Source organism: Xiphophorus couchianus, chromosome 8 (genome assembly GCF_001444195.1).
Source record: "Xiphophorus couchianus chromosome 8, X_couchianus-1.0, whole genome shotgun sequence".
NCBI lineage: Eukaryota > Metazoa > Chordata > Actinopteri > Cyprinodontiformes > Poeciliidae > Xiphophorus > Xiphophorus couchianus.
The window spans coordinates 2,359,737-2,384,826 of record NC_040235.1 but is presented as its reverse complement, the minus strand read 5'-3'; the positions used below and the strand labels follow the sequence as shown (position 1 = coordinate 2,384,826).

The 25,090-nt window shown below is 38.6% G+C and overlaps 1 protein-coding gene across 1 annotated transcript; it reads left to right on the top strand.

The window, feature by feature from the left end:
- The first annotated feature begins 6,241 nt into the window (after positions 1-6,241).
- Positions 6,242-24,414, top strand: LOC114149186 (uncharacterized protein C11orf53 homolog). Its single transcript, XM_028024837.1, has 5 exons — positions 6,242-6,415; positions 7,404-7,504; positions 18,284-18,323; positions 18,449-18,729; positions 23,587-24,414. Exons 1-5 carry the CDS (start codon positions 6,406-6,408, stop codon positions 24,019-24,021), a joined length of 867 nt encoding a protein of 288 aa, XP_027880638.1. The 5' UTR covers positions 6,242-6,405; the 3' UTR covers positions 24,022-24,414.
- The last annotated feature ends 676 nt before the right edge of the window (positions 24,415-25,090 follow it).

Below are 25,090 nucleotides of genomic sequence, written 5' to 3'. Positions count from 1 at the left end.
TCTATTCTATTCTAAGATCTAAACAAAGAAAGCTGGACAAAAAGACTACAGGGGTGCCCAAAGTCGGTCCTCGAATACCGGCATCCTACACGTTTTAATTCTCTCCCTGGTGGTAGTAACAACCTTTTCAGCATGTCAATGTTATTCTTAGGCCTTCTAACGAGCCATCATTTGATCCAGGTGCGATAAACCAGAACCAAAACATGCAGGATGCCGGCCCTCAAGGACCCACTTTGGGCACCCCTGAACTAAACCATTCATCCATCCATTTTCTAACACCCTTGTCCCTAGTAGGGTCGGGAGGTGCTGGTGCCTATCTCCAGGTCTAACTAAACCTAAGATGACAAAATAAGAAAACTAGAAATACTACGGGGGGACTAGAAGGACTTAAGAAATAACCTAACTAGGGTTACTAAAGGACGATGGCATGGATACAGACATAACAGAACTCAACCTAAAGTAACACTACAGGGGGAAGCTAGAAGGACTTAATAACTTAACTGGAACCACTAAAGAAAGGTAAACTTAAACTCAGACATGCAAGAATAACTGAACCTAGGGCGATGAAATAACTAAGAAACATTTCTAGAAACACTACAAGGAGGTTGAAATAAGGAATAACTAGAAGGATTAAATAAAAATAAACTATAATCACTAAAGAAAGCTTGACATAGATATACAAGAATAACAACCTAAGGTAACTAAAGAATAAACCTAACTAGAAACACTATGAAAGACTGAAAATAAGGAATCAGCTCAAATATAAGCTCAAATAATAAAACTGAAATGACCAGGAAAGGCTAAAGAGAACTAAGACATAATGATAAATAAGATCAAAAGCAAACCCAAAAACCCTGTCCTGACAGATATAAGCAGCATTTTTATAACAACTGAAGGTAACATAGTTACTTGACTGTCTATAAAAATAACATAATATGCCTGAAAAATAAGTAATACCCCTTTAAGGCACCTTACAAAAAAATCAATCCATTCCAAACGTACATTCCAGTTTATTCTACCTATCAAACAATGCAGTCAAGTTCAGTTCATTATTCAAATTAGTTTTAAATGAGAATGAAGGATAAAAAGGCATTGGGGCTGCACATCTGTGTAGCCTGAAGAAATTCACAGGCTACACAAATTGCCCACTGATCTGCGTATTGGTGTATGAATGTGTGTGCAGTTGTGAGTGCGAATGGGCGAAAGTGTCTCTAATGTAAAACCCCCGGGCCGCTTACTGGTACCGGTCTGTGGAGCCGGCCTCACAAGAAATACTTAAATATTTCCGTTTTATGTATTATCTGAGTCTGGAGGAACTTTTATTTTGAAAATCCCTTAACCGGATTCTCTAGGTTACATCTTGCCGCCAACATTGAGCCCATAAGCAGCAAAAAGAGTAGAAGCAGATCAGATTCTTTTGAAAGTTTAGTTGTGACGGTGAAAAGGCCCAGAGAAGAGACAGGAGAATGGATTTATCCCGGTAGGTGATTCCCACATTCCAAGCTCTGCATGATATGGTGACCGGATGCTAATGAGGCAATGAGCCTTCAAACTGCTTCACCACGTAGAGACCATGAGCACCCTGCGCATAAGCAACACTTCGGGTGTCATTGTCGCTCATCACTCCCAGATGGGACCGTCTCATTGCAGAGAAACAACCTCAGGGCTCCCATTAATTAGTCGTTATCATGAGTTAAACTTTTCATGAAAGTAAAATGTTTGTTTTTGTGGCGCATATGTATCTTATTTTGAAGGAATGTGTAAACGTTACCATAGCGACAAGAGTGTTAGGGCAGTGGTCCAGACTAGAGGAGTAGAGCTTGAGTCTTAAGTCTGGTTCACAAGGCACAATTTAAGAATTGTCGGCCGATTTTTCAAACCGCAGAGGTTTGTGGTCACAGAGTTATTGCCAACACAGAGGTAAAAGTACAACAGGTTCGATCGTTCTTGTGTCAATCCACAGGACAGGAGCAACACACCACACACGAACCGATTCCACTCACGAACGTAAAACCCCCAACATACAATACCTGAATATAGACTAAAAAAACACGGATGACGATGTAGAAGCAATAGTGATAGCTTGTGGACTCATTTTAAGCAAGCTAATGTCACCGTCAAGCCTTGACTGAATGAATAGCCTTATCATTGTAACCTATTTATGTCAGGTTAATGATAGATAGCTGAAAACTTACCAGTTTTATCAACTGCAGTACCAGTTTTGCTCCAACTCCTCTCCTTATCATTTCTATTGATATTCCTGCTGAATAAACATTCATCCTGTTTCCACATATCAGCTCCACCAGACTCTCAGTTGCGCCATGTCAGCTGTTTGGGATTCCCTCCGTGCTTACGTTACCGCGCTTTCTGATTGGCTACTTGTCACATTCAATAGGTTGCATAGGGAAAACCCCACAGGCTGCGATAATTGGGCCAAGACAATCCAACATGTTGCATATGCCCTGAGCGGTAAAACATAACGCACCACACACAGCCGGATGATACATCCAACAATCTTAGAACTCAGAACGTTCTAAGATTGTTGTAATAGGAAAATCCAGTGACGGGCAGAGCCTCACCCGCTTCCCTCATCTGCTTCTATAAAATAGAATGAGAATTTATATAGCTATTTTCACCCTGTGGTTTGTACTATAAAGTATTTATTTTTCATTTAGTTTAACCAATTTTGATTTTTTTTTTCAAAGTCGCTTAATTTTTGCTTTCCTATTCAAATGCTCAGAACAGAGGCTCAGCCTCACCTTGGATTGCAGCCTCTCACTAACTGCACTGGCTGCCTTTTGATGGATGGACGTTCTTCCTGTCTGTACATCACTAATAAAATGGTTAAAAAACATTTAATATATGAACTGATTTTCCATAATTTAGCCTATTTATATAATGTACAATGTTTTTTTTGTCACCAACTCTGTGTGTAACATGTTTTGTGTGCTGAGGTGCTATCAGAAACGACAGAGAACAGATTCGAGGTGAGGCAGGCAGTTTTCTTGCCTCATGGCAGGGGGCGCTCATGATCCCAGACATTGGTCTTATGACTCCACTTCTGCAGAGTAAGAGACAGTGAGCTAGTCAATCAGTAAATGAGTGGAGTGCAGCAATAGATTTAATGTTTTCTCCTCTCTTCCAACATCAACATGGATGACTACATTTCTACAGTTTTCTAAAGTTAATTTTCAATTGAAGCAGGAAATCATACTAAAGGAACATCAACACCAGAGCTGACAGGTTTGCTTCAAACTACAAGACAGAAGGCTACCACTCTTTTCAAACTGGGTGATATACAAGAAAAGACAGGCTTTGTGGATGTCCTTCTAGAAACGGCCTTTTCTGCTTTCCTTTCCCTCTTTTCTCAAGGATAAACTTGGCTTTGGCTGATCTTTTTGTGCAGAATGAGCGGTGCACGGACTTCATTTATAAGTAGAAGTAAGACAGCAATAACTTTTTTTGTATTCTAATGAAATGCACGTTTTGTGGGCTACAGTTTGTATGTGTAAAGAATGCAAAAAAGATGCATAACCCACAAACTGCTGTTAGCTTAGCTAATAGCAGCGGTAGCTATAATCTACCACAGCGATCACTTATTAATAATCGCAAAATAAACATTAGGCCTAAAACCATGCTATTGCAACAGACTGAATGTTCTGCTATTTGTGTGGGAAATATTTGAGTGTTTTTTGGTGTTGAATCCTGAAACATAAGATGACGTCAGTTGCTGTGGCAACGAGTCTGCGTGTAGTTTGGCGATAGAGAGGACGAAAAAGTGGTTTTGAGTTGTACTTCAGTTTTTCCCTTTGCTGTTGAGTACAGCACTAAATTAATAATACTTACATTTCAAAGTTTTATTAAGTTAACAGAATTATTCTACCACAACAGCGCGGCTATGGATGGCATGTGAAAGAATTGTCTTTTTGGCCTCCAGCGTTGTGCGCATGCTCAAAATTTCCGTATGTAAACAATAACATGCAGGGGGTCTATATTTGTAAATCTGATTAAGTCAGCGCCTCACCAGCTATGAACCTCACCGTATGTCTCTGGTAAAGTGGGGGCAAAAAATTTAAAATTGTGCCATGTGAACTAAGCTTTAGCAGACACACCAACATGCAGAAGCCTTGTCTGATGGTTCACCTCCTCTCCCCCCTCCATTAGCAGTAAAATTGCTAAGCCTGGACCGGTCCGCGGTGATAAAAAGGTTGGGGTCCACTGGTGTAAAACACTTTGGTGGTCAAAATGACTGGAAAAGCACTAAATAAGTTCAGACCATTTACCATTTGTCAGTAAGGATAATTGGAAAAAAATGCTCTAGTTTACTAATGAGCATAAACATTGGACTGGGGCAATGGAAGAAGGTCATGCGGTCTGATGAGTCCAGATGTAACATATTCCACAGTGATGGGAAGATGTGCATGACCTGGTATACCCATCATGCCTATTGTCTGCCTTATGGTGGTTGTGCTGAGATCTGTGGTTGCTGCTGATCATTCTTCTTCACTGATGGCATGGATATATTCTAAGATGGCAATGCCAGGAAAATATTACAAAAGTGGTTTCAGTAGCATGGGAGCACATCTCATTTCACCAGAGTCTGGAGTTTACCCTGTTAATCTTCAGGAGGTAATAGAAAGGAATTCATGGAGAGGTCTGACTCACCTGCTACTTGCATTTACATTGCAGATGTACAGTATATGTACATTTGAATGCTTACGTATTTTGAAAAGGAAGTACTTCTGTACTTGAGTAAACTTTTCACCGAGCAACTTTTTACTTTTACTTTTAGTTGAGTAAGATTTGACCATTCAACACGTTTACTCAAATGCTAGTGCTGAGTACTTTTCCATCACTGGTTGCATATAGTGAATACCTACTTTTTGCACTACTGATCAAATCTAAAGGTTCTTCAACAAAATGTTAGTGTGTGACATTTTCTTTTGCGGGGCAGTTTGCATTTAAGTTGTCATTCAATCGCTCCAGATAATGATTTACAGTTTGAGGCTTTGCACTTTCTGATGCTAATTTTATCAGTACAGCTTTGTGAGAAAATATTCCATCTATCTGCTACAGAAGAAATGCTAACAAATGCTTAAAACAAAGAGGGAAAACTATGCAATAGCAGAACATTTGAGGAAGCTAGCAAAATAATTAATCTGTGTTATCTTTGAGCTTTATAACAAACAATGAAGTTACACCTTAAATTCAACACAAGCTGCTTTCACCATGGAGATGTAATAATGGGATAACATTTTAGTCTCTTATGGAACTAAGCTAGCCAAGCTCTCGTTAGCTTCTTTAGCCACTGTTTCTGGCTTATCTTTGATCAGATTAACAGCTGACTTCTCAGTAATGTAATTTTTGTCCTTCTGATTGCGCCACACCAGACATCATGCAAATTCCAGCAGGAATAAGTAGTTCCACTTTAATGTTTAGCTAGTTCGTCTCACTGGTTTCTCTGTCACTACAAAATCATGTGTGTAAGAATGTAACCAGGCTTAGTGTGCAATGGGAAACGCATGTAAATTTCCACCTACATATTTCGCAGATTAATAGACATCATGAGTTTTACTTTGAAAGGCAAAGTTCTGTGGTTTGAGTCAGAAAACAAGTCAAAAAGCCTTTCCTGAGTTTGTTGCAGCAGCAGACATAAACCTTTTAGCGAAGCATGCCACCAGCTATTGCAGCCTCTCAACAAAAGCTTGAGATGAGTCATTTGTTTTTACTTTGCTCAAAGTGTTTTCTACAAATCTAAAAAAAGAAAACTCATTTCAGAGGAAAATGCAATAATAAGGTTCATTTTTGCAAAAGAGTGTTATCAAAAATGTATATGTTTTCCAAGAACAAAGTTTTTATTAGATGTACAGTTTAAAGGGTAGACAGCTATATAGGCTGGGTAGAATATTTTGTATGTACTCCACAGATGCAAAAGCTCAAAGTAAAAGAAGAACAACTTTCGTGCCACGAGACCTGCGGCGCTCGGAAGCTCCCGCAACTCAAAATCAAAAACATGGAAACAATGTATCCTTTTTTGAATTCAGACAAGGAGTACAGGCCAAAGGAGTCCAGGTTTTCTTTCATTTTTCCCAATGCTTCCAACCCCTAATCTTGACTGCGGATGCAAATAGTCTAAAAAACATCCCCCCCATATATTTGCATTTAAACAAATAGATAAAAGGTCATTTTGAAAACCTGCCTCCTGATGACTGCAGTGTGAGGTGCCATGTGTCCCTGCCCTCTTTACAGAGTGGTTATAGCTCTCTGAGTGGCACGCCAGTCAGTATGGTGCTGCACTCCTGCACTGAGCCACTGTAGGCAAATACAGCTGAGGGAGAACAGAACAGCTTCTGTGGGTGTGTGTATGAGTGTGTGTGAGTACATGATACACCGTTCGGCTGCATCATGGACACAGGTAAGACTTTTTCATTCATGCATATGCCCATCTTGCTTTTCCTAAAAGAAATGTTATGAATATCAGTGTTGCTATGATGAAATCAAAATTCTCTGCTGTTTTTTGTTGTGCCAGAATGCTGTGATTTTCATTACTGTGTGTGACGGTTAGTACCCCGAAACTTGTTAGATCATGTTTATCTCTGCAGAGAGCGCTTCTTACAACAGGAATATGAGGAAACCTACTCTCAGGAACTATTTATGTCTAATTGCACAAATGTAATTATATGTTGTGATTGTTTTAAAAAAGATTGTAAAACCTTGACTTTCTTTTCATTTAGAATAATACAAAAAAAGGAAATAAATTAAAATCCAGATAAATTTTTTTTTTCATTTTCAAACATCTCTTTGCTGGAGCTTATCTAAAAGATCCATTCAAAAAGCTGGGGTCTTTTACATACAGTTTTTTGCATGCAATTTCCGTTTGCATAATAAAGTTTGCATTTTCATTGAGTTTAGACCTTTGCTTCCCAGGAATGTCCCCAAATCACACCAGCATCAACGTGAGATTTATACCAAATACCAAAAATGACCTGTTTAATAAATATATGGGATTTCTCAGTTCTATCAAAATGCATGCTTTTTCATTAACATGCTTAACATGCATATTTTCTTTTCATTAATTAAAGAAAAACACGCATATTTTATAATGCCCATATCTTTCAACCTTATCTTTCTGACTGGTTGAAATCAAGTGTTTCTCGCTAATTGCTTCATTTTAGTTTCCATTTGCAACGACCAGACCAAGGGCAATTTCCATGACATTTACACATACAATCCCAAAGAGCCATTCACCTATATGCATAAAACTGTGATGTATTCAAATGAACGCACTTTGGTGGGAATGGATGAAAATTTGTATGAAGTTGTGCAGGAGGATGAACATTTTCTAGATGAGATCAAATCTCCTCTCAGTGTCCGTTTTTTTTTTTGTTGTCTCTACTCTTCAGAATATTCGAAAAGAGTGTACCAGGGTGTTCGGGTTAAACACACAGTGAAAGACCTGCTGGCTGAGAAGCGATCCCGGCAGACAAGTGGGCCCAGATATACTGTAAGCACCAACTGTTTTTGCTATTGTACACTCCTGTGCTGTCTGTTCCCCTCATCATCCTTCACCCAAACCAAACACCGTAGCCACAGTTGACATTCTGTTGATGACACAATTACGGCACTGCCTTCAAATATTATCCTCTCCCTGTTTACATTTACTGTTGTTTTGTGCACTAATAAGCCAATGGTTGATCCATTGACCACCTGTACGTGCCTTCCCCCCTCTGTTTCTGCTGCCCTCAAGGCCTCATAAAGACCATCTGTAAATAGTTGAGCACAGTGTGTGTGGATAAAGACAAAGCACAGAGTCCTATCCTAACCTCACAAAAGAACATTGACACAATGCATGCAAAGGCAATGACCGTGATCTTCAAAAAAATAAAAAGCTCCCTGGAGCTGGAGCTCGAGCTGGAGGTGAGGTGGGGTGGAGGTGAGGTGGGGTGGGGTTGGGTTGGGTGGGGTGGGGGGACTGGCAACGCAGGGGATACAGAGAAAAGGCCAATGCAGGAGGTTGCCTATGCAAAGTTTGATCAACACACACCTGCCAGCCGATATTGTCCTCAGTCATGAACGAGCTCCAGACAAACCTCCTATTGTTGTCAAGCACACATGCACACGCACACACACTGCTAAAACACACACACACACTAGCTTGAACATACAGACAAATTTGGCTGTGTCGTAGATGCCTGCATGCACAAGCAAGACTGGCTTTTCATTACCACAAACTGCCTGTCAAAAGGCTTTTATGGGACAGTATTCACTCATTGGTTTCTGTCTAATGGTGGCATGTCCACTCTATAGATATGCAGACTGCTTACCGCTCAGCCAGTTAGGAGATAGCATGGGATACAATAAGACAAAAAACCTGTAGGAGAAAACATACCTTCACTTTTTGCTCTGGAAATTTCTGCAGAGGTTCATAACTTCAGTGGATGACAGTTGTGGGTAGTTGGGAGTTCTCCATGGAGAACACACAACAAAGTCAGCTGTACCAGAGCATCTTTGTTCAAGCCTGGCTAAGACCAAAAACTTCGGCTATCTCCAGTTCCAAATAGTCATAGAGGCTTATGGGAACATTATTTTATGAACTTCCATATAAAAAACCAACCAATGCTAAGTTGGCAACAGTTCAAAGGTATTCAAATGAATCTGTCTGATACTTTTGAGAGCAGACTTCTTTTAAGATGGTAGAAGTTCTTCTAAATCTTGCCCACAATCAGAAGAGCCAATATCTTTAAGCTTCATCACCAACTAATCCAGACTCATAATAAGATAAAGAGATGGATAAAGATAGAGTGTTATTTACTGGAGGATTACAAAACTACTCAAAATCCTTTAAATGAAAAATCCCAAGATATCCAAGAAGAGTTAAATATTTACACATGAAGTGAACATTAGCAGATATGTGTTCCTCATGAACATTTTTGTGCACTCTCAGCCACTGTATGTGTAAAAAAAATAAAAATAAATCCACACAGTTATCGTAATGAGATGAGCAGATATGCTAATTCCTTTATTTTCTTGACATGTAACAATATTTGTAATGAGCATAAAGGAAGCATTAGCCTTTTGTAGTGATCATACATTTGTTAGACATGGAAACTTTTATTTTTTTCTACTTTTAATTGGGAGCCACTGAGCTTGATGTGAATTATGTCATTCAGACCAGTGAGGTTGGAAGGATGCAGTTCTTCCTGTACAAAACATGGTGATTAAAAACCTGTTCTGCTTTGCATATGGTTTTATGAAAAAGAAAATGCAGCCGCTTTAAATTCTGGCTCATATTTTACAAATTTATTATTTTAATGGACAGGTGTAGCGTTTCCATTTTTGTTTTATGAGTGATAACAAAATAGGATCCACTGGGTGTGGGGGGGTGTACACTATTTCTGTTTCTGTGTTGAAAGCTGAACTCCATGTTCATGAGATTCCAGCCCAGGGCCAAACACCACAAAACAGCAGGCTAGACGCTTCATTCAGAGGGTCAGTGAGTTTACGTCTGTTGCTGCAGAATGTTTTCAGTTTGCTGAAGGCAGCAACAGCAATCTTAAACAGCTATCAGATTGCCAGCTTCAGAAATATTAATATGCAAATCTACTAGGCAGCAAATCCAACTTTTTTTTACTTAATTCAGTTCTGCATTAGGAAAAGTTAATTTGAGTAAAATTTAAACAAAAAAAACAGCATACATCCACTATTTATTTGGTAAAGACTTGTTTATATTTCCTATTTCAATCCTTGTTCTTAGTCCTGAGCTTTTTACTCCACATTTATATGGCTGCAAGATAAACAAAACTTCTTTAACAACTTCAATCAATAAATCAATCAATCAATCAATCAATCAATCAAATTGTATTTGTATAGCACATTTCAGCAGCAAAGCATTTCAAAGTGCTTTACATCATATCAAACACAGAAACACAATGCAAGATAGAATCAACAATCAAAACACAACATTAAGTCAAGTTCCATCATTAAATTTGTAATTGATTACGTTTGAAATACAATCCTAAACAGGTGGCTTTTTAGTTGAGATTTAAAAGAAGTCAGTGTTTCAGCTGTTTTACAGTTTTCTGGAAGTTTGTTCCAAACTTGTGGTGCATAGATGCTGAAAGCTGCTTCTCCTCGTTTGGTTCTGGTTCTGGGGATGCAGAGCAGAACCAGAACCAAAACCTGAGAGGTCTGGAAGGTTGATACAATAAAAGCAGATCTTTAATGTATTGTGGTGCTGAGCCGTTCAGTGATTTATAAACTAACAACAGTATTTTAAAGTCTATTCTTTGAGCTACAGGGAGCCAGTGGAGGGACTTTAAAACTGGTGTTATGTGCTCTGTCTTCCTGGTTTTAGTCAGAACGCGAGCAGCAGCGTTCTGGATCAGCTGCAGCTGTTTGATTGATTTGTTGGACAGACCTGTGAAGACGCCGTTGCAATAATTAATACGACTGAAGATGAAGGCATGGATGAGTTTCTCTAGATCTGGCTGAGACATTAGTCCTTTAATCCTGGAAATGTTCTTCAGGTGATAGAAGGCCGACTTTGTAACTGTCTTTATGTGGCTCTGGAGGTTCAGGTCAGAGTCCATCACTACTCCACTCCACTTCAACATTTAAAGCTACTGGCCACTAAAATTATACAGTTACACACTTTTTAAAAAATGATTATGATGTTTTGTGAAATTAGTAGAAGTTAATCTATTATGGTTTTGGTTAGCTGTTTGTTCTTTAGCTGTAGATATTTACTCATTGTTCTTGTCATATATTTTGTATTAATGAAATGAGAAGCAAGTCAACATACATAATTGACATCAATCAAATGTTTAAGACAACCACTGACAGCCACTCAGGGGCGCTGTATAGAGGAGAAAAGTTCTGACAATTCTAAGGGTCCCTGACCAACAGGGAGCCCTCCACAATTTTTCTTTTCTTTTGTTTTGTTTGTTTTTTTTGTTCATAAAAATCTAAAAGAAAATGGCGCCCTGTCAATTACAAAATTAATTATACTGTGTTTTCTAAAATTGATTTTAGCAGTAAAAAATAAATGTCCCCCCTCCCAGACCAAAAAGCACACATTTGTCCTGAACCCCCCTGGATCTGCATGAAATGGTTCGTTCCTGCTCAGCTTGACGGTGACGGTGTTCAGCAGCAGTCAGCAGACAAGAATGACTGTGGCAGTTACTGTGCTGCTAAGAAAAATAATAAAGTCAGGTTTTCAAAAAATAGAGACAGAGAGAGAAAAACATAAAAGTGTCAATTTGTAACCCAGTTTTTCTCCAAGAGAGGTGGGTAGACTGTGTGAGATTATCAACCATTTAGCATAGTTAGCTTAGCTACAGACTGTTTGCCTCCATTTCACTAGCATTCTATGAATTAAGGAAAGAAATTACCAACATATTCATGTATTGAACTTGTCCCTGTATCTTTTACCACATTTAACAACAGATGAGTCAGTCAGCAGCAGCTCTAACTCATGTCCCCCCTGACCCGTCCTCTCCTAAGTGAAATTAAAGCTGCAGTATGTAACTTTTATAATTTTTTTTTACATATTTGTTAAAACTGTCATTATGTTGTGACAGTATGGTATGAGAGATAATCTGTGAAAAATCTACGTCCTCTGCTTTCTCCCAGTACTATCTAGAAACAGCTAATCTGAGACAGGAGAGTTTTAGTGCTGTCAATCACAATTTCATGTGGCTGCTCATCCCTATGCTGTAGCTAGCGCAGCCTGTTGTGAATGCTCAGTCTAGTTAGCATAGCTACCAATGACAGCAGATAGACATTTTTCCTGTAATGATAAGTTGTTTTTCCACCATTAGCACATTTAGCAGTGAGTGAATGAGGTTGATTGACAGCGCTAAGACCCTCCTACTGGTTCTGATTGGTTGTTTTGGCCAGAACGTTGCATTACTAGCAATAGTAATTCAGGGAGCAGGTGGAGGAGATTTATTGTTTTCACAGATTATCTGTCTCATAACAAACTGTCACAACATGGTGACAGCTTTAACAAATATTGAGAAAACATATTTTTTATTAAAGTTATATACTGCAGCTTGAATAAAATGCAACTACAAAGCATTTTTTGAGAAGTCTGGATTGTTTCATGTATATTTTGCATGTTGCCTATGACTGTTGCTGGTGGGGAGAGACATTTCAGTAATCTAAAACTAATAGAACAAATTTAAGCAACCTACTTGCATACTGTATGTGGACTGTTGCATATAAAGTTCATGAGCAGTAAATATTGTGCTCAGCAGCTGCGTGTTGGGGGCCAATTTAATTTTTTGTCATGGGGCCCAAGATTCCTGGCAGCGCCCCTGCAACCACTACTGACAACCTGTTATTAAATTTGCTTGCAATTTATAAGCACTTTATGCCTGCTGTTGTGTAATTTTGGACTGTAAAGCACCACGATTGCTCCAATTTCATAAGGAATTTTAACTTAAATTTGGCCTAAATTACTTTTTTTTCAACAAATATATCTCATGTGATATGTGTATCACACAAGGGAAAAGCATTATAACATTATAACCTACAAATAAGTGAAGTTACAGCCATAGGACTGTTTCTCTTTAGGAGATCAGTCTCCCAAGAAAACTGACCAACTTGCAAGGATTTGAAATCATACCATTATGTCACATTTTTCATAGATAGCCTCAAACTAAACATGACATGGTGCATTTTAGGCCTTCCACGAGGAATTCAAAAATGTTTTATTCAATGGTCAAATTCTGATTTCTAGATGAAATCATAGGACTGAAACAACTAGTTACAACTAACTTCCTGTTATTAAATTTGCTTACAGTTTATAATCAAACTATTTAAAAAAAAACTTTATGTCTGCAGTTGTCTAATTTTGGAAAGTAAAAGTTAATGAGTGCTGTCAAAATATACATTTTAATATACAAGGGGAAAACACATACTATTTCAAAACAAGGGCGGTGAAAACAGATACTCAATTTTCTTCGTGTGTGTGAAAAATTGTATACTTAGAAAACAATTGCCTCCCACTAGCTTCTAAAAGAAAATTTTACCAGTTTATTTTGTTCCAAATTTCTTAGGATCTTGGATTGTTTTTGTGTTCTACAGTATTTTGTTCTATATTGATTATTCTCTTTCTTTAATTAGATCAATCTTGTTTCTGTTTTGCTTTGTTTAGTCCTTATTATGTTTACTTTTTTTCTAATTATTCTTAGTTATTTATTATGTTTCTTAAGTCTAGTTATTTTTTAATGTTAGATTGGTTTTCCGAGCGGGCTGGAGGTGCTGGAACCCCCGCGGTCGTTATGAGGCTGGAGCGGCGCTGAGCTGCAGGGCCGTTTGAGGCTGCTTGCAGCTTTAATTTTCTTTGTTTCCTTTTTGTGTATTCTGGTTCCTAGTTTATCCTCCTCATCATGCTGATGGTTCTGGGTTTTGGCTTTTGTATTCACCATGCAGGCCATAAGTTTTTGTTATTCGTCTTTCTTTTTTCATTAAAAGTATTGTCTACTACTTGACGTATTTGGGTCCACTTTTCAAACACCTCATCATGACAAAATTGACTTTTCATTTTTATCATCACCATTATTTCACTCTATTGAATTGTTTAAAATAGCAATAAAATAGTCACAAGCATATCTAACTTAAAAGTCAGAAAAAATTCAAGCAGTTTTGTCTCTTGAGATATTAACTTTAATTTCATATTTTCAGTAATGCATGATAGTAACTATGTCTTGCAGCAATAAAGATATTTATCCACCCAGAGTTTCTGAACAATTGTCTGCTCAAACATAACGTTAGCTTGGTTTTACAACGTTGCTGTAATATTCCACTAACACTCCACTTAAAACACAGATAGCTTTACATTTCTTTTCTGAAGGACTAGCTAACTCGGCACATGGTTACAAAAAGTTTTCCATACTTGTGTAACTTGTTCTACTGAGGATCTTTTCACAGGCAGAAATGACTGCTAGTGTTAGCTTATTCAACCTCTCTGTTTCTATACTGTTGTTATGTTTTAAATGATTTGTTTGTGTTGAGCCTTATTATTAGTTATCACCGTCTGATAACTAAATAACCAGTCATGTCCCACATGTTATCCAGAATATTCATTTTTCCTCACACACATTAAAAGTTGGTCCCAACTGGAGTTTCAATTCTATAAAGTTTCTATCATTTGTTTCTAAACACTGATGCGACTCTGACTCCACAAATACAGCTAGATCTGCATGCTCCTGCTAGTACTTTCTTTATGTTTAGTGGTTTGCTTTAAAACGAGGCAATCAGTAGCATGTCTGATTTGACATGGCTCAGTGATAAGTTAGCTTTTAATGGATGCAATTCAAAGTATTGGACTGTGGGGACAGCTTACAGAAAACCTTCTTATTCTGCATCAAACTTAACACTTTGCTTTGAACTCTGTAAAATTCAATAACTGTTTCAGCTGCACTATGTAGCTGTCTACTGCAAAAGACCATAAACATATGCTAGGAGCTACTGCGGTCTGTTTCACTATCAATATCATTGTGAAAGATGAGAAACACTTAAACACCTTTAAGTAGAAACACGTTTCATTGCCACAATAATGTGAATAACCTAAAGTACATTTTGGATGACTTCGGTTTTCCCCTCTTGAACAGCTGAACTCTTAGCAAACCTTTATGTTTTGATAAATGTAAACATTATTAAATGGCTTGTTTTAGCAGTTCCTAAGTTGTCCTTTTGTATCATTGTGGTATCTTGTTTTCTGCTTCACCTAATTAGAAGAGTTAGATTAGATTTATCTATTTGTCGACTGCTCAAAAGGTTATTGTGAAAAAATTCTAAGTTTCTTTAACAAACACGTAGTGGCAGTGGACAGTTGATTGTTTTAATGTTCCAGGATGAATGTAGCGACAGAGCAGAAGAGAACTGTCTTTTAACTTGAGTTTGAAAAGACAGACCAGAAACACAAAAACACAGATACACTGAACCACTAGTACTTTAAATATTAAAGAAAATTTAGAGCATTAATGGCAGCAGTGGCCCTTTCATCTGGGAGACAAACAAACATGGAAGCACTGAACCAGTTCTTAAATCTAAAGGATAAAACTGACTTATGCAAACTATATTTGATTTCTAAATCTGAATCTAAATTTGCTGCAATTATGTGATCTTTCCTTAAAACACCTTGAGTAGTAGAATTGTCAGTTTTGGATATGGCAGAAGTTGGTAATAAAAGGGATCAGACATTTTTGTCAAGTATCTGATGGTTTATGATGACTGGTTTATAATTACTTCAATGTCACCTCTTACATATGTCTGTCTTGTGTAAGACTTTAGATAAATACAGTAGTCTCACTTTGAGACTGTTTTGGTAAATTTTATTGGAGGAACCTTGTGTTATATTGTTATTTTTGAAAACAAAATCTAATATGTAATCTTATTTAAACCACAAACATATGTTATTTACAATTTTGGAAGCACTTTATGTGCTTGTCAATGCAGTATTTACATGTATGGTTGTGAATAATGACCACAGGCACATAGTAACGATAGCCGTTCCCTTCCTATGTTAACCAATGCCAGGTTTTATCTCGGAGAATAAAAAGGCCATTGAGAGAGTAAAGCTAGCTCTGACCACAGTAATCCAGCTCATGCTGGAACATGAACCGGGACAGCAGGAGTAAAAACATCTCACATCGTCCCACTTTAGCAGCTTTCTCCAATCTGACAATTTGCATCCAGCTGCACTTAGACATTCTGCTTTAGCACTACAAGTATGAGCTCAATAAAAACTGGATTCAGGAAATTTTACATTTACAATTTAAAACATTAGCAGTGTTGGCAAAAGTTAGCTAGCCAGTAAGAATTTCCCAGTGTGTGATTTGTCTTCACTTAAAAAAATGTAAATGCAGAGTACTTATTAGAATGATTTCCATATGTTGAGGTACTGAAACATCACAAACGGATAAATTAAAAGAGGTAATGGAATAACTTTAAAGTGAACTTTTATGAAATATTGATTTCAAAATTGTATTTTGAAATGTAGCTAAATTTATTTGTCTCTGACTTGTGTCATATCCTGTTTTGAATAATAAGAAAGATTTTTTTCTTTTTGGAAACCAGGATAAGTCCCTCCCACACTTCCACCCCCAACCATCACCCCCCCCCCCCCCCTCCTCCACCCTCACCCCGACTGAAACACATTATCTGACTGAGCTTGAGCTGATTTCCATACGCAGCCTTCAGAGATGCAGTGAGCCGTACCTGGGCCACATGAGGAAGTCTTGGCGCTGGCAAATCGCATTCAAATTCTGCCCCCAAAATTTGCGTGTGCCCTAGCCAACATGGGCTTAATATCAACTCTTTCATGTTAGCACTATGCAAAACAGGAGGCTCTGTCATTTTCTGTCCTGTGCGAGCGGCCCAGAGTGTCTGCATGTCTTTAGCTCTGCATGAGTGGGACTGCCAAGAAATAGAAACTCTACAAATGATCAGTCCTTTTTGGTTAGAAAATGAAAAAAAAAAATAGTAAATGTAAGAAAACATACTTCAGTCTTTTTCTTAGCATGTACCAACCACATTGAAAACATTTTTATTCTGTTTGGGTTGTAACTATTTTTCATAGTGTCAAGCCTCTATTGAAAAAAAAAATCTGGGTACCCACCTTATTTCTAGCCGCTATGAGGCTTTGCATGATTTATGGGCTCAATTTCCGCTGCAAACCGGAACCACCATTTGTTTACATGTTAGCAACTCGCTAACTGACTTTCCACAGAGGTTTTAGGCTATGAAATATTTGAGAACAGCAGCTATCACAGCTTACATGCGGCAGTATTGTTTTACCGCTACCTACAGCTAATGCGGGCAGGGATGGCGAAGAAGCGGCTGAAACAACCCGCACTAGCATAGTTAGCTACTTCATTGACTCAGTTGCTTCGGAGATGCAGATTTTCTTCCGTTGGCTTTTTGTCCACACAATGAAACGAGCACACATGAAGCATTCTGGGTTCTCTCTTCAAGTTTAGAAGTTTTAGCCAAATTCGTTTTGTTTCTTTATCTGTCGGTAGGTGATGAAAACTACCACTTATCACAGAAACTTGCCTTTTTGTTTCAGAAGCGCGTTCACAACACACCTGTTGCTGCAGCCACAAACTAAACTTTGTCTGATTATAATTTCAGCACAACAGTTACTGAGCTCCGCAAGGGCAGATACTTTCCAGTTGCAAGTTGCTCTCTATAACAGGTTAATGTGTGATTCGGTTCGTTCTACTCCAGTGGGAAGATTCTCGCAGCAGCTGCGGTCATTTCTCCGCTTATTTGCAACGGAGAACCTCGAGGTTCTGGTTGTTATGGACTAAATAAACCAAGATATTTTATTTTGCCTTAGAAAAATGTATTGCTGGCCTAAACATAATGATAAAGACTCAGATCATGAACCTTATTATTTTTTTAAATTCAAACGAAAAATCAAATTCACATCACACCAAGCTAATATTATGCAGTTCTGGTGTTTTACACTGTCGGCACAAACCTGCAGCTCAGATCTCTGAGCAGCTTCTCTGCTTTTCTCTTCTCTATTACTGTCAGTTCTTCAGAGAAACAAGCTGCTAATTCACGGTCATTCAGTAACAAAACGTAATGATCGTGTTCCTGTCGCGCCCCGTGATTAAACTCACAATTACTATCCTCTGTGCTGAGCAGCTCTCTGATAGCATATGGTGTGTCCATAAACAAGTTTTACTAAATATGGCACAATAACCGAAAAAGATGTAACTTCTATCATAAATATAAACTAGCAAAAAAACCCACCTACAAATTACAGTGAAATACTGCTACTTCCGGTAAGTAAGATCCTTAATCGTTTCCCCAGTTTCCTCCAGTAAGCCTAATAATCTAAAAATCATTTTAAACACAGGTGTGATAAAAATGGATTATTTGAGATTCTCATGCATAGTTCAAATACTGGAGGGTTTCCTCCAGAAAACCTGCGCTAGTGCAGCCCACCAGCAGCCCAGCATGCTACTACTTTTATGTTTAAAACGTTAATAGTTACAAAAATCTGATGTACAGGCATCATAAATAAGACTGGTGTGAAAACCAACAAACAGGTGCATGGACGGTACAATTCGTGCTAACTCTCACTTCCACTTGAATCAGTCAACTATAAACCTAGCTCTTTACTGTCACTGTTGCTAGTATATTAAAAACCCATTGTAAAATAAACAGAGAATGCTTAGCCTGGGGATGGGGTGGCAAGTAAAGCCTGGTTTATAATAAACTCGGAGAAACCCTGAATTAAAGCGCTACTTCTTCCTCACAGGGAGGATCGACTACTCCACCTTCGTTTGTCCAGATGCCAGGTATGTCTCAAAGTAGCATAGATCTTCAACAATAAATCTCTAGATTTCTACCGGTTCCAAAGTTTTGGCTCCAACAATCCCAGCACATTATTTTTGCATATCATATGACAAATGTTTTCTTACAGGATCACACATGCTGCCCAGCTACTACAGCATGAGACGTCCCTTCATATCCGATGCAGACTTTTGCACATCCACCAAGCAGTTTCCTTCCGATGTCTATTCTTCCACACAACCCTCCTCTATGAGCAGCTACTCCTCTCTCATCGACAGCTACTACCCAGAAACCTTTGGTGACTACCGTAGCGCAGCCACCTTCTCCGGCTCTGGCAGCTCCTTCCTGCCCTCATCAACCATTTCCTCCCTGTTGCCAACTTTCAACGGAGATTCACCGCATTTATTTCTGGTAGGATTCTGAGCACTTTGCAAAGTTTTTATATCCCTTGAACTTTTGCTGACAAGGTGATACATATTTGTATATAATTATGAAGTGGAAAGAAAATGCTACATGGTTTAAATTTTCTTGCGCACCCACAATTTTGTTTTCGTTCATAGAGTGTCAATTCGAGAATGGTACAACTGTGGCTCCCATCAAAGATAAGATTTATTTGTCATTGTCATCAACAGATTACAACGAGATTGAGATTGAGCGTCTGATGCTTCACACTTCTTGAATTTTCTTTAGAGCCTGATTTTTTTTATGATGAATAAATTCTTCTAAAACCGCAAACACAAAAGCATTTATGTGTTGCTCACCACTTTTATTTTGTTTGCCATTTAATTTGATTGTGAGCAGCTGCAGACCAAAAGCATTCAAACACTTTTGCTTGAAAAATGTTTTGATTCCAAGCCAAAATAGGAAACAATCGACTCAAAAGAACTGCCTGCCTTTGTTTTAAGGCAAACCTGCAAGATCTCAGGTTTACAATAATTTACTGATCCAGGTTCTGTGATACTCAGACTGCTTTGCTTGCATTAAAAATATACAATGTTGAATTTTTGAAGCAGAGTACTTTTACCTTGTTGATGTTGACCCACATGATAAAATGTTTTGATCTGGTTTAGATCAAAGCATATTTTTGTGTTTGAATGTCCTAGTCAAAGTCAAGGCTTAAATTTATTTGAGATTATGCGGGAAAATGATCTTCATTGATGCTCTCCATCCAATCTGACTAAGCTTGTTCTGTCTGATAATACCCCAAAACACCTAAAACTAAACATAGTTTGACAGAGAGGCATTCCACACTTTTCAGTTTCTAGACACTTCCTTTCCCTTGAGACCAACTTTGGTTTTTGTTGGTCTCAATAAAAGTATGTTGTTGTTTCAGCATGACAAAATATGAAGAAATCTCTTGGATAAAATACTTTACAAAGAACCAATCTTGATTTTGCTCCACTAATTTAATCTAGTGGACAAACAGCTCTGATAATCTGTTGAACATGCTAACAGTATAAACATAAAATTAACTTGCTTTTATGATAATCTTTTATAGCAAAAAATTATTAATTTTACATGAAGGTAAATTATTTTAACATCTGGGCATGCTATGCTAAATGGAGTAGTTGAAAAAATCAAATACAAAGAGTTTTTTTTACAATTCCACTGCAGAGAACAGATGTGTGGATTAAGACAAAAGCTTTAATTTGTAATTCTCTGTCTCTCAGTTATTACTCATCACATCATTTTCAATCATGCATCAATGGTAATTTTCTGGTTTTGGTGGCAGGTACTTCCCTCTCTTCCCTAGCAACAGAATATTCAACATAATACAACACTGTGTGGTGACTGTAGGAGATTTATCATCTGCACATGTCTACACCCACTTTCTCACCTGGAATGGATACAAGCTCTGTGCAAGAGGGAAGTATGGGAAAAATGTTTTAGTGAAGGTCCTGGATGGAAAGTGTTTTCAGTTTGGATCTTTAAAAGCAATCCCTGCTAAAGTTATCTGTGAAACCTGCTGCTGGTTCACACACCTTACAAAATAAAAGATTTTACACAACAGCTATTTGCTGATTTGGGCTTTAGAAAATTAGTATAATTCAACAACCACTGTTACACATGGGATTGGTGTGGTCATGTAAAATTAAGCTTACTGAAAATTTCAAAGTAAAAGCCTCATTGGGGCGTGCTGTGGTGGCGCAGGGGGTTAGCACGCCCCACGTTTGGAGGCCTTAGTCCTCGATGCGGACGTCGCGGGCTCGACTCCCAGTCCCGACGACCTTTACCGCATGTCTTCCCCCCTCTCCTCACCCTCCTTCCTGTCTGCCTACTGTAGTAGAAAAAAAAAAAAAACGTGCCACTAGCACCGCAAAAACTCTTCGGAGAAAAAAAAAAAGCCTCATTGTTCCTTTCATACTGTCTCCATATTAAGGTGATAAAAGATCAGTGGGATATTGGCTCAAGACAAAGATTCCATGATTGTCAATGCACACTTTGAAGCAAAATAAGGCCCACACATACCCTACAAAACAAAACCATTCATGTTTTACACATCAGCAGTTGCATATTTGGCCATTATAACATTTGTATAACAAAACTACTGTTACGCATGATTGGAGTGGCCTTTTAAAATCAAGCTTACTGAAATTTTCAAAATGAATGCCTCAGTATTCCTTGACTACTCTATGTACATGTATTTTAACCTGAGGAAAGAATACACTGGGATATTGCCTTAACACATAGGCTTCATGCTTGTGCTCCAACACATTCTAATAGTATCATCAGCATGCTAGGGATAGTCACACATACTAAATGTAGCATTTAAGGTAGTCTTAAAGCATGATGTTGAAGCTATTCATCTAACTCAAAATGCTCCATTTAAAGCACAACATTGCTGGAAAAAGGAACAGTACTGCCTCGGCAGGTAGTACAGAGGGATATTTACCAGGGTATTTCTACCCTGGTAAACATGGAGGAGTTGCGTGGGATAATAATAATTGGCCCCAGAAAACTAGACTGGTTCCTGTAAAAGGTGGAAATGCTCCTTGTGACTGTCATTTCCATTTAAAGGCTGAAAAGTTTTATAGTTTCAATCAGAAATTGGAATATTGGAATTCTGACTTGGAAAGTTGGAGCTTCCTCACAAACTCCAAATTCAGAAGTCCAAAATGGCTGCCAACTGTTATAGGGCAGGTATGGTTTGGCCCCTTTAACATCATTACAGGTTTTGGGATTTACATGCGTTTACACATCATTACTGAATGATCCACACATGGAAGGAGGCGAGAGGTAAGAGGGTTGTGGGTTAAATCAATGCACCAATGTACCAGTGGTTTGGTTTTACACTGGAGTGTCAAACAGGCCACTGTTCAACCCCTCACCTGTGGTGGCTTTGCACCAAGAACCACTGAAGGAAAACATTGAAGGATGCAAAATAAAGACCCTCTGAAGAAGACACTGAGCACAACTTCCTTCTTCACCAAATATAAACAACATAGTGGTTGTAGGATTTATATTTTGTCTTCGATGAGTCTAGCGCTAGTGCTAGACTAATGTTTGTTTTGGTTGCATTTATCCAGAATGTCCTGGATAGGTTTGCTTCCTGCTTTTGGGGTGGTCTCTGGTCTGCTTGGCGTTGACATATGCATTCGAACCACATCAGAGTTTACTTCCAACTAAAACGAGACGGGTTTGTAGGCAGACCAGAGTTCACCTTTTTGGTCTCAGTTGCACCTTCACATCTCCTCAAAACAATCAGACTGTTTGATTAAAGCAGACTAAACCATGGTAATGTGAACGCACCTGTAATCACTATGACGAGTATGGGACACAAAACCATTTTGCAAAATGTGTTTGAGATCAGAGAGCAGAGACTTTAAATGTAGCTTTTGTCTGATCTGAGAAGGTCAGCCAAATCTGATGCTGATGACAGAACACAGCAGCTGTGGTTGCTACATGCAACTTGCAGTGCTATATGGAGGGTTACATGGAGAAAAGCTATTACTCAGGTGAAAGTTGCATGTTAGCCACGCCAAAACACTTCTGCAAACTTAGATGCAACTCTGAAATTCCTAAAGACCTGTACTCTATGCAGATCAACTTGTATGATGGGAAACAATGTAATCAATAATTGGTAGTTGCATGTTTTTTGCTAACTATGATCTGAAAGAGGGCTATGGTTGTAGTACTGAACTTCTATTTGCACTCTTGACAGCCTGTATCTCATTAAATTAGCTGCATTAAAAACACAATACTTACATGTTTACAAACACTTGTTTGTAAACCTGCTCCTTTAATGTTTAAATGCATCAAACTCTGAGTACTACATTGTCACTGACTTGCATTGCTAACAGCTGTTAGCCTGACCTCCGAGCACAACAATTTGCAGTTTCCACTAGTTTTCTGCGTTCCATCTTGGACAAAACTAGGTTTGGTGTTATCTCATTTGTATAGCACATTTCAGCAGCAAAGCATTTCAAAGAGCTTTACATCATATCAAACACAGAAACACAATGCAACATAGAATCAACAATCAAAACACGACATTAAGTCAAGTTCCATCAATAAATTTGTAATTAATTACATTTCAAATACAATCCTAAACAGGTGGGTTTTTAGTTGAGATTTAAAAGAAGTCAGTGTTTCAGCTGTTTAACAGTTTTCTGGAAGTTTGTTCCAAATTTGTGGTGCATAGATGCTGAAAGCTGCTTCTCCTTGTTTGGTTCTGGTTCTGGGGATGCAGAGCAGAACCAGAACCAGAACCTGAGAGGTCTGGAAGGTTGATACAACAACAGCAGATCTTTAATGTATTGTGGTGCTGAGCCGTTCAGTGATTTATAAACTAACAACAGTATACTTGTGCATATGTATTAATTGTTTTTATCTTGTAACCAGGTTGCTATGTATTGCAAATTTTTTGCTCAGGTCCCTCTTGAAAATGAGATCTAGATCTCAACGGGGTTTACCTGATTAAATAAAGGAATATGAATTTTAAAGTCTATTCTTTGAGCTACAGGGAGCCAGTGTAGGGACTTTAAAACTGGTGTTATGTGCTCTATCTTCCTGCATGCTGTAATGAAAGTTATATCAGATGATATCAAACACAGCATGACTGCAGTCCTCTTTTTAAAAGTGCTAAAATGTGTTTTGGGAAAACATACAATGTTCCGTAAAAGTAGACGCTGTGAAAAAAAAGCTATCACAAAATAGATGTTGCCGTGACAGAAGACCTTTTGTGATGGCTGAAGATCAGGATGCTATCTGATGAGGAAATGAATAACTGAAACGTTCTTCCTCTTTGTTCGTGTTTTCCTGCTTTAGCGTGACTCATGGGACCAGTCGGGATCTGAGCCAGTGTCCCAGGTGGAGGGCCTCTGTCCGGACAGCCTGGGTTCTGTCAGTGTCCCACCCTCAATAGCCAGCCCGGAGCCCTCTGGGAGCCCATCCCAGTACCGCTCCCCCAGCCGCGGCTCCTCCATGGGGCCTGTCTCCGGCAGCCAGCCGTACACCCTGCATTCACTGGAAGACGTCCACTACCACCCTTTGACTTCCGGCAGCACCTACTCTGTGCCCTCCTCCTTTCCCTGCCCCCCGTACATGAGCAGCAGCGTCAGCGACCTGGTGTCCAAGATGGTGTCGGAGGACATGGCGGAGGGTCACAGCGGCCTCCCAGCTGGCACCGAGGCCCACTCTTCGTGGGCTAAGGAGGACGGGGTGAGCCCCTGGTCCCCCTATGAGCTCCGTAGGGCCTACTGACCTGAGTGTCCAAACAAGACTGAGAGGTCAGAATGTCCAAATGAATAAAATTTCACAGACCTTTCCCATGAAAAGCACTGAGCTTGACATAAAATGTCAGAGATGTGTGTTTTTTTTGTACATTCATCATCATTGTTTTACTCAACAGCTAATATTTGTACTTTAATAACAACAGAGTAGTAATTGGTTGACTAAGTTGGCCAAAACGATGTGGTAGGAGGATCACATTCACTTACTGCAAAGAAGAAAATAAAGGGTTTTTATTATTATTATTATTATTATCTTTTTTAAATTTTTTGTCTAGTTTTCAAGCTTGTATTATATGTAAAAAAGATTGGAGAAAATGGCAACTGAACCTGAAACTGACACAAATAAAATGCATTTACAGATGAAGTACATCTACAAACTGCTCCACTGACTTCCTACAGAGACGTGAACAAAGTCTCTGCTTTGCTTCTTTTAAGTCTCTTTTTGACGTGATAAAGCAGACAGGAAGATATGTTTTGGTTGTAAACAATACCACACTGTCGAACTAGTTACCATTTCTTTTTACTTCATGGAATTGTATGTGCCAGGCTTACACAAAGTAGTGCATAAGTTGAGTTTGAAGTCAAGTTTATTTGCATAGCACATTTCAGCAGAAAGGCTGAATTGTTCCAGTCATTATGACTCAAAGTGTTTTACACCATAAAACAAAATACAATAACCAATTATGAAACAATGAACATTACATCATCAAATATACATCATGTAAACTGATCAATATTCCATTCAATATCGCCTTTGAGTCATTGTGACTCACAGGCAACTCTAGCCAGATGGGTTTTAGCTTTAACGAAAAGGAGCTCAATGTTTCTGCAGTTTTTCAGTTTTCTGAAGTTTGTTCAAGATTAGTGAAGCATGGAAGCTGAATACTGCTTCTCCATCTTTGATTCTGACTCTCGGGATGCAGAGTGGAAGGGAACCAGATGACAACTGGTCTTAGTGTTAAATTCATATTTGTAAAACTCTGAAAAGCGTCTGCCGGTTTGTGAGTTCAGCTGGCCTGAGTCAGTGCTTTGGTGCTGCA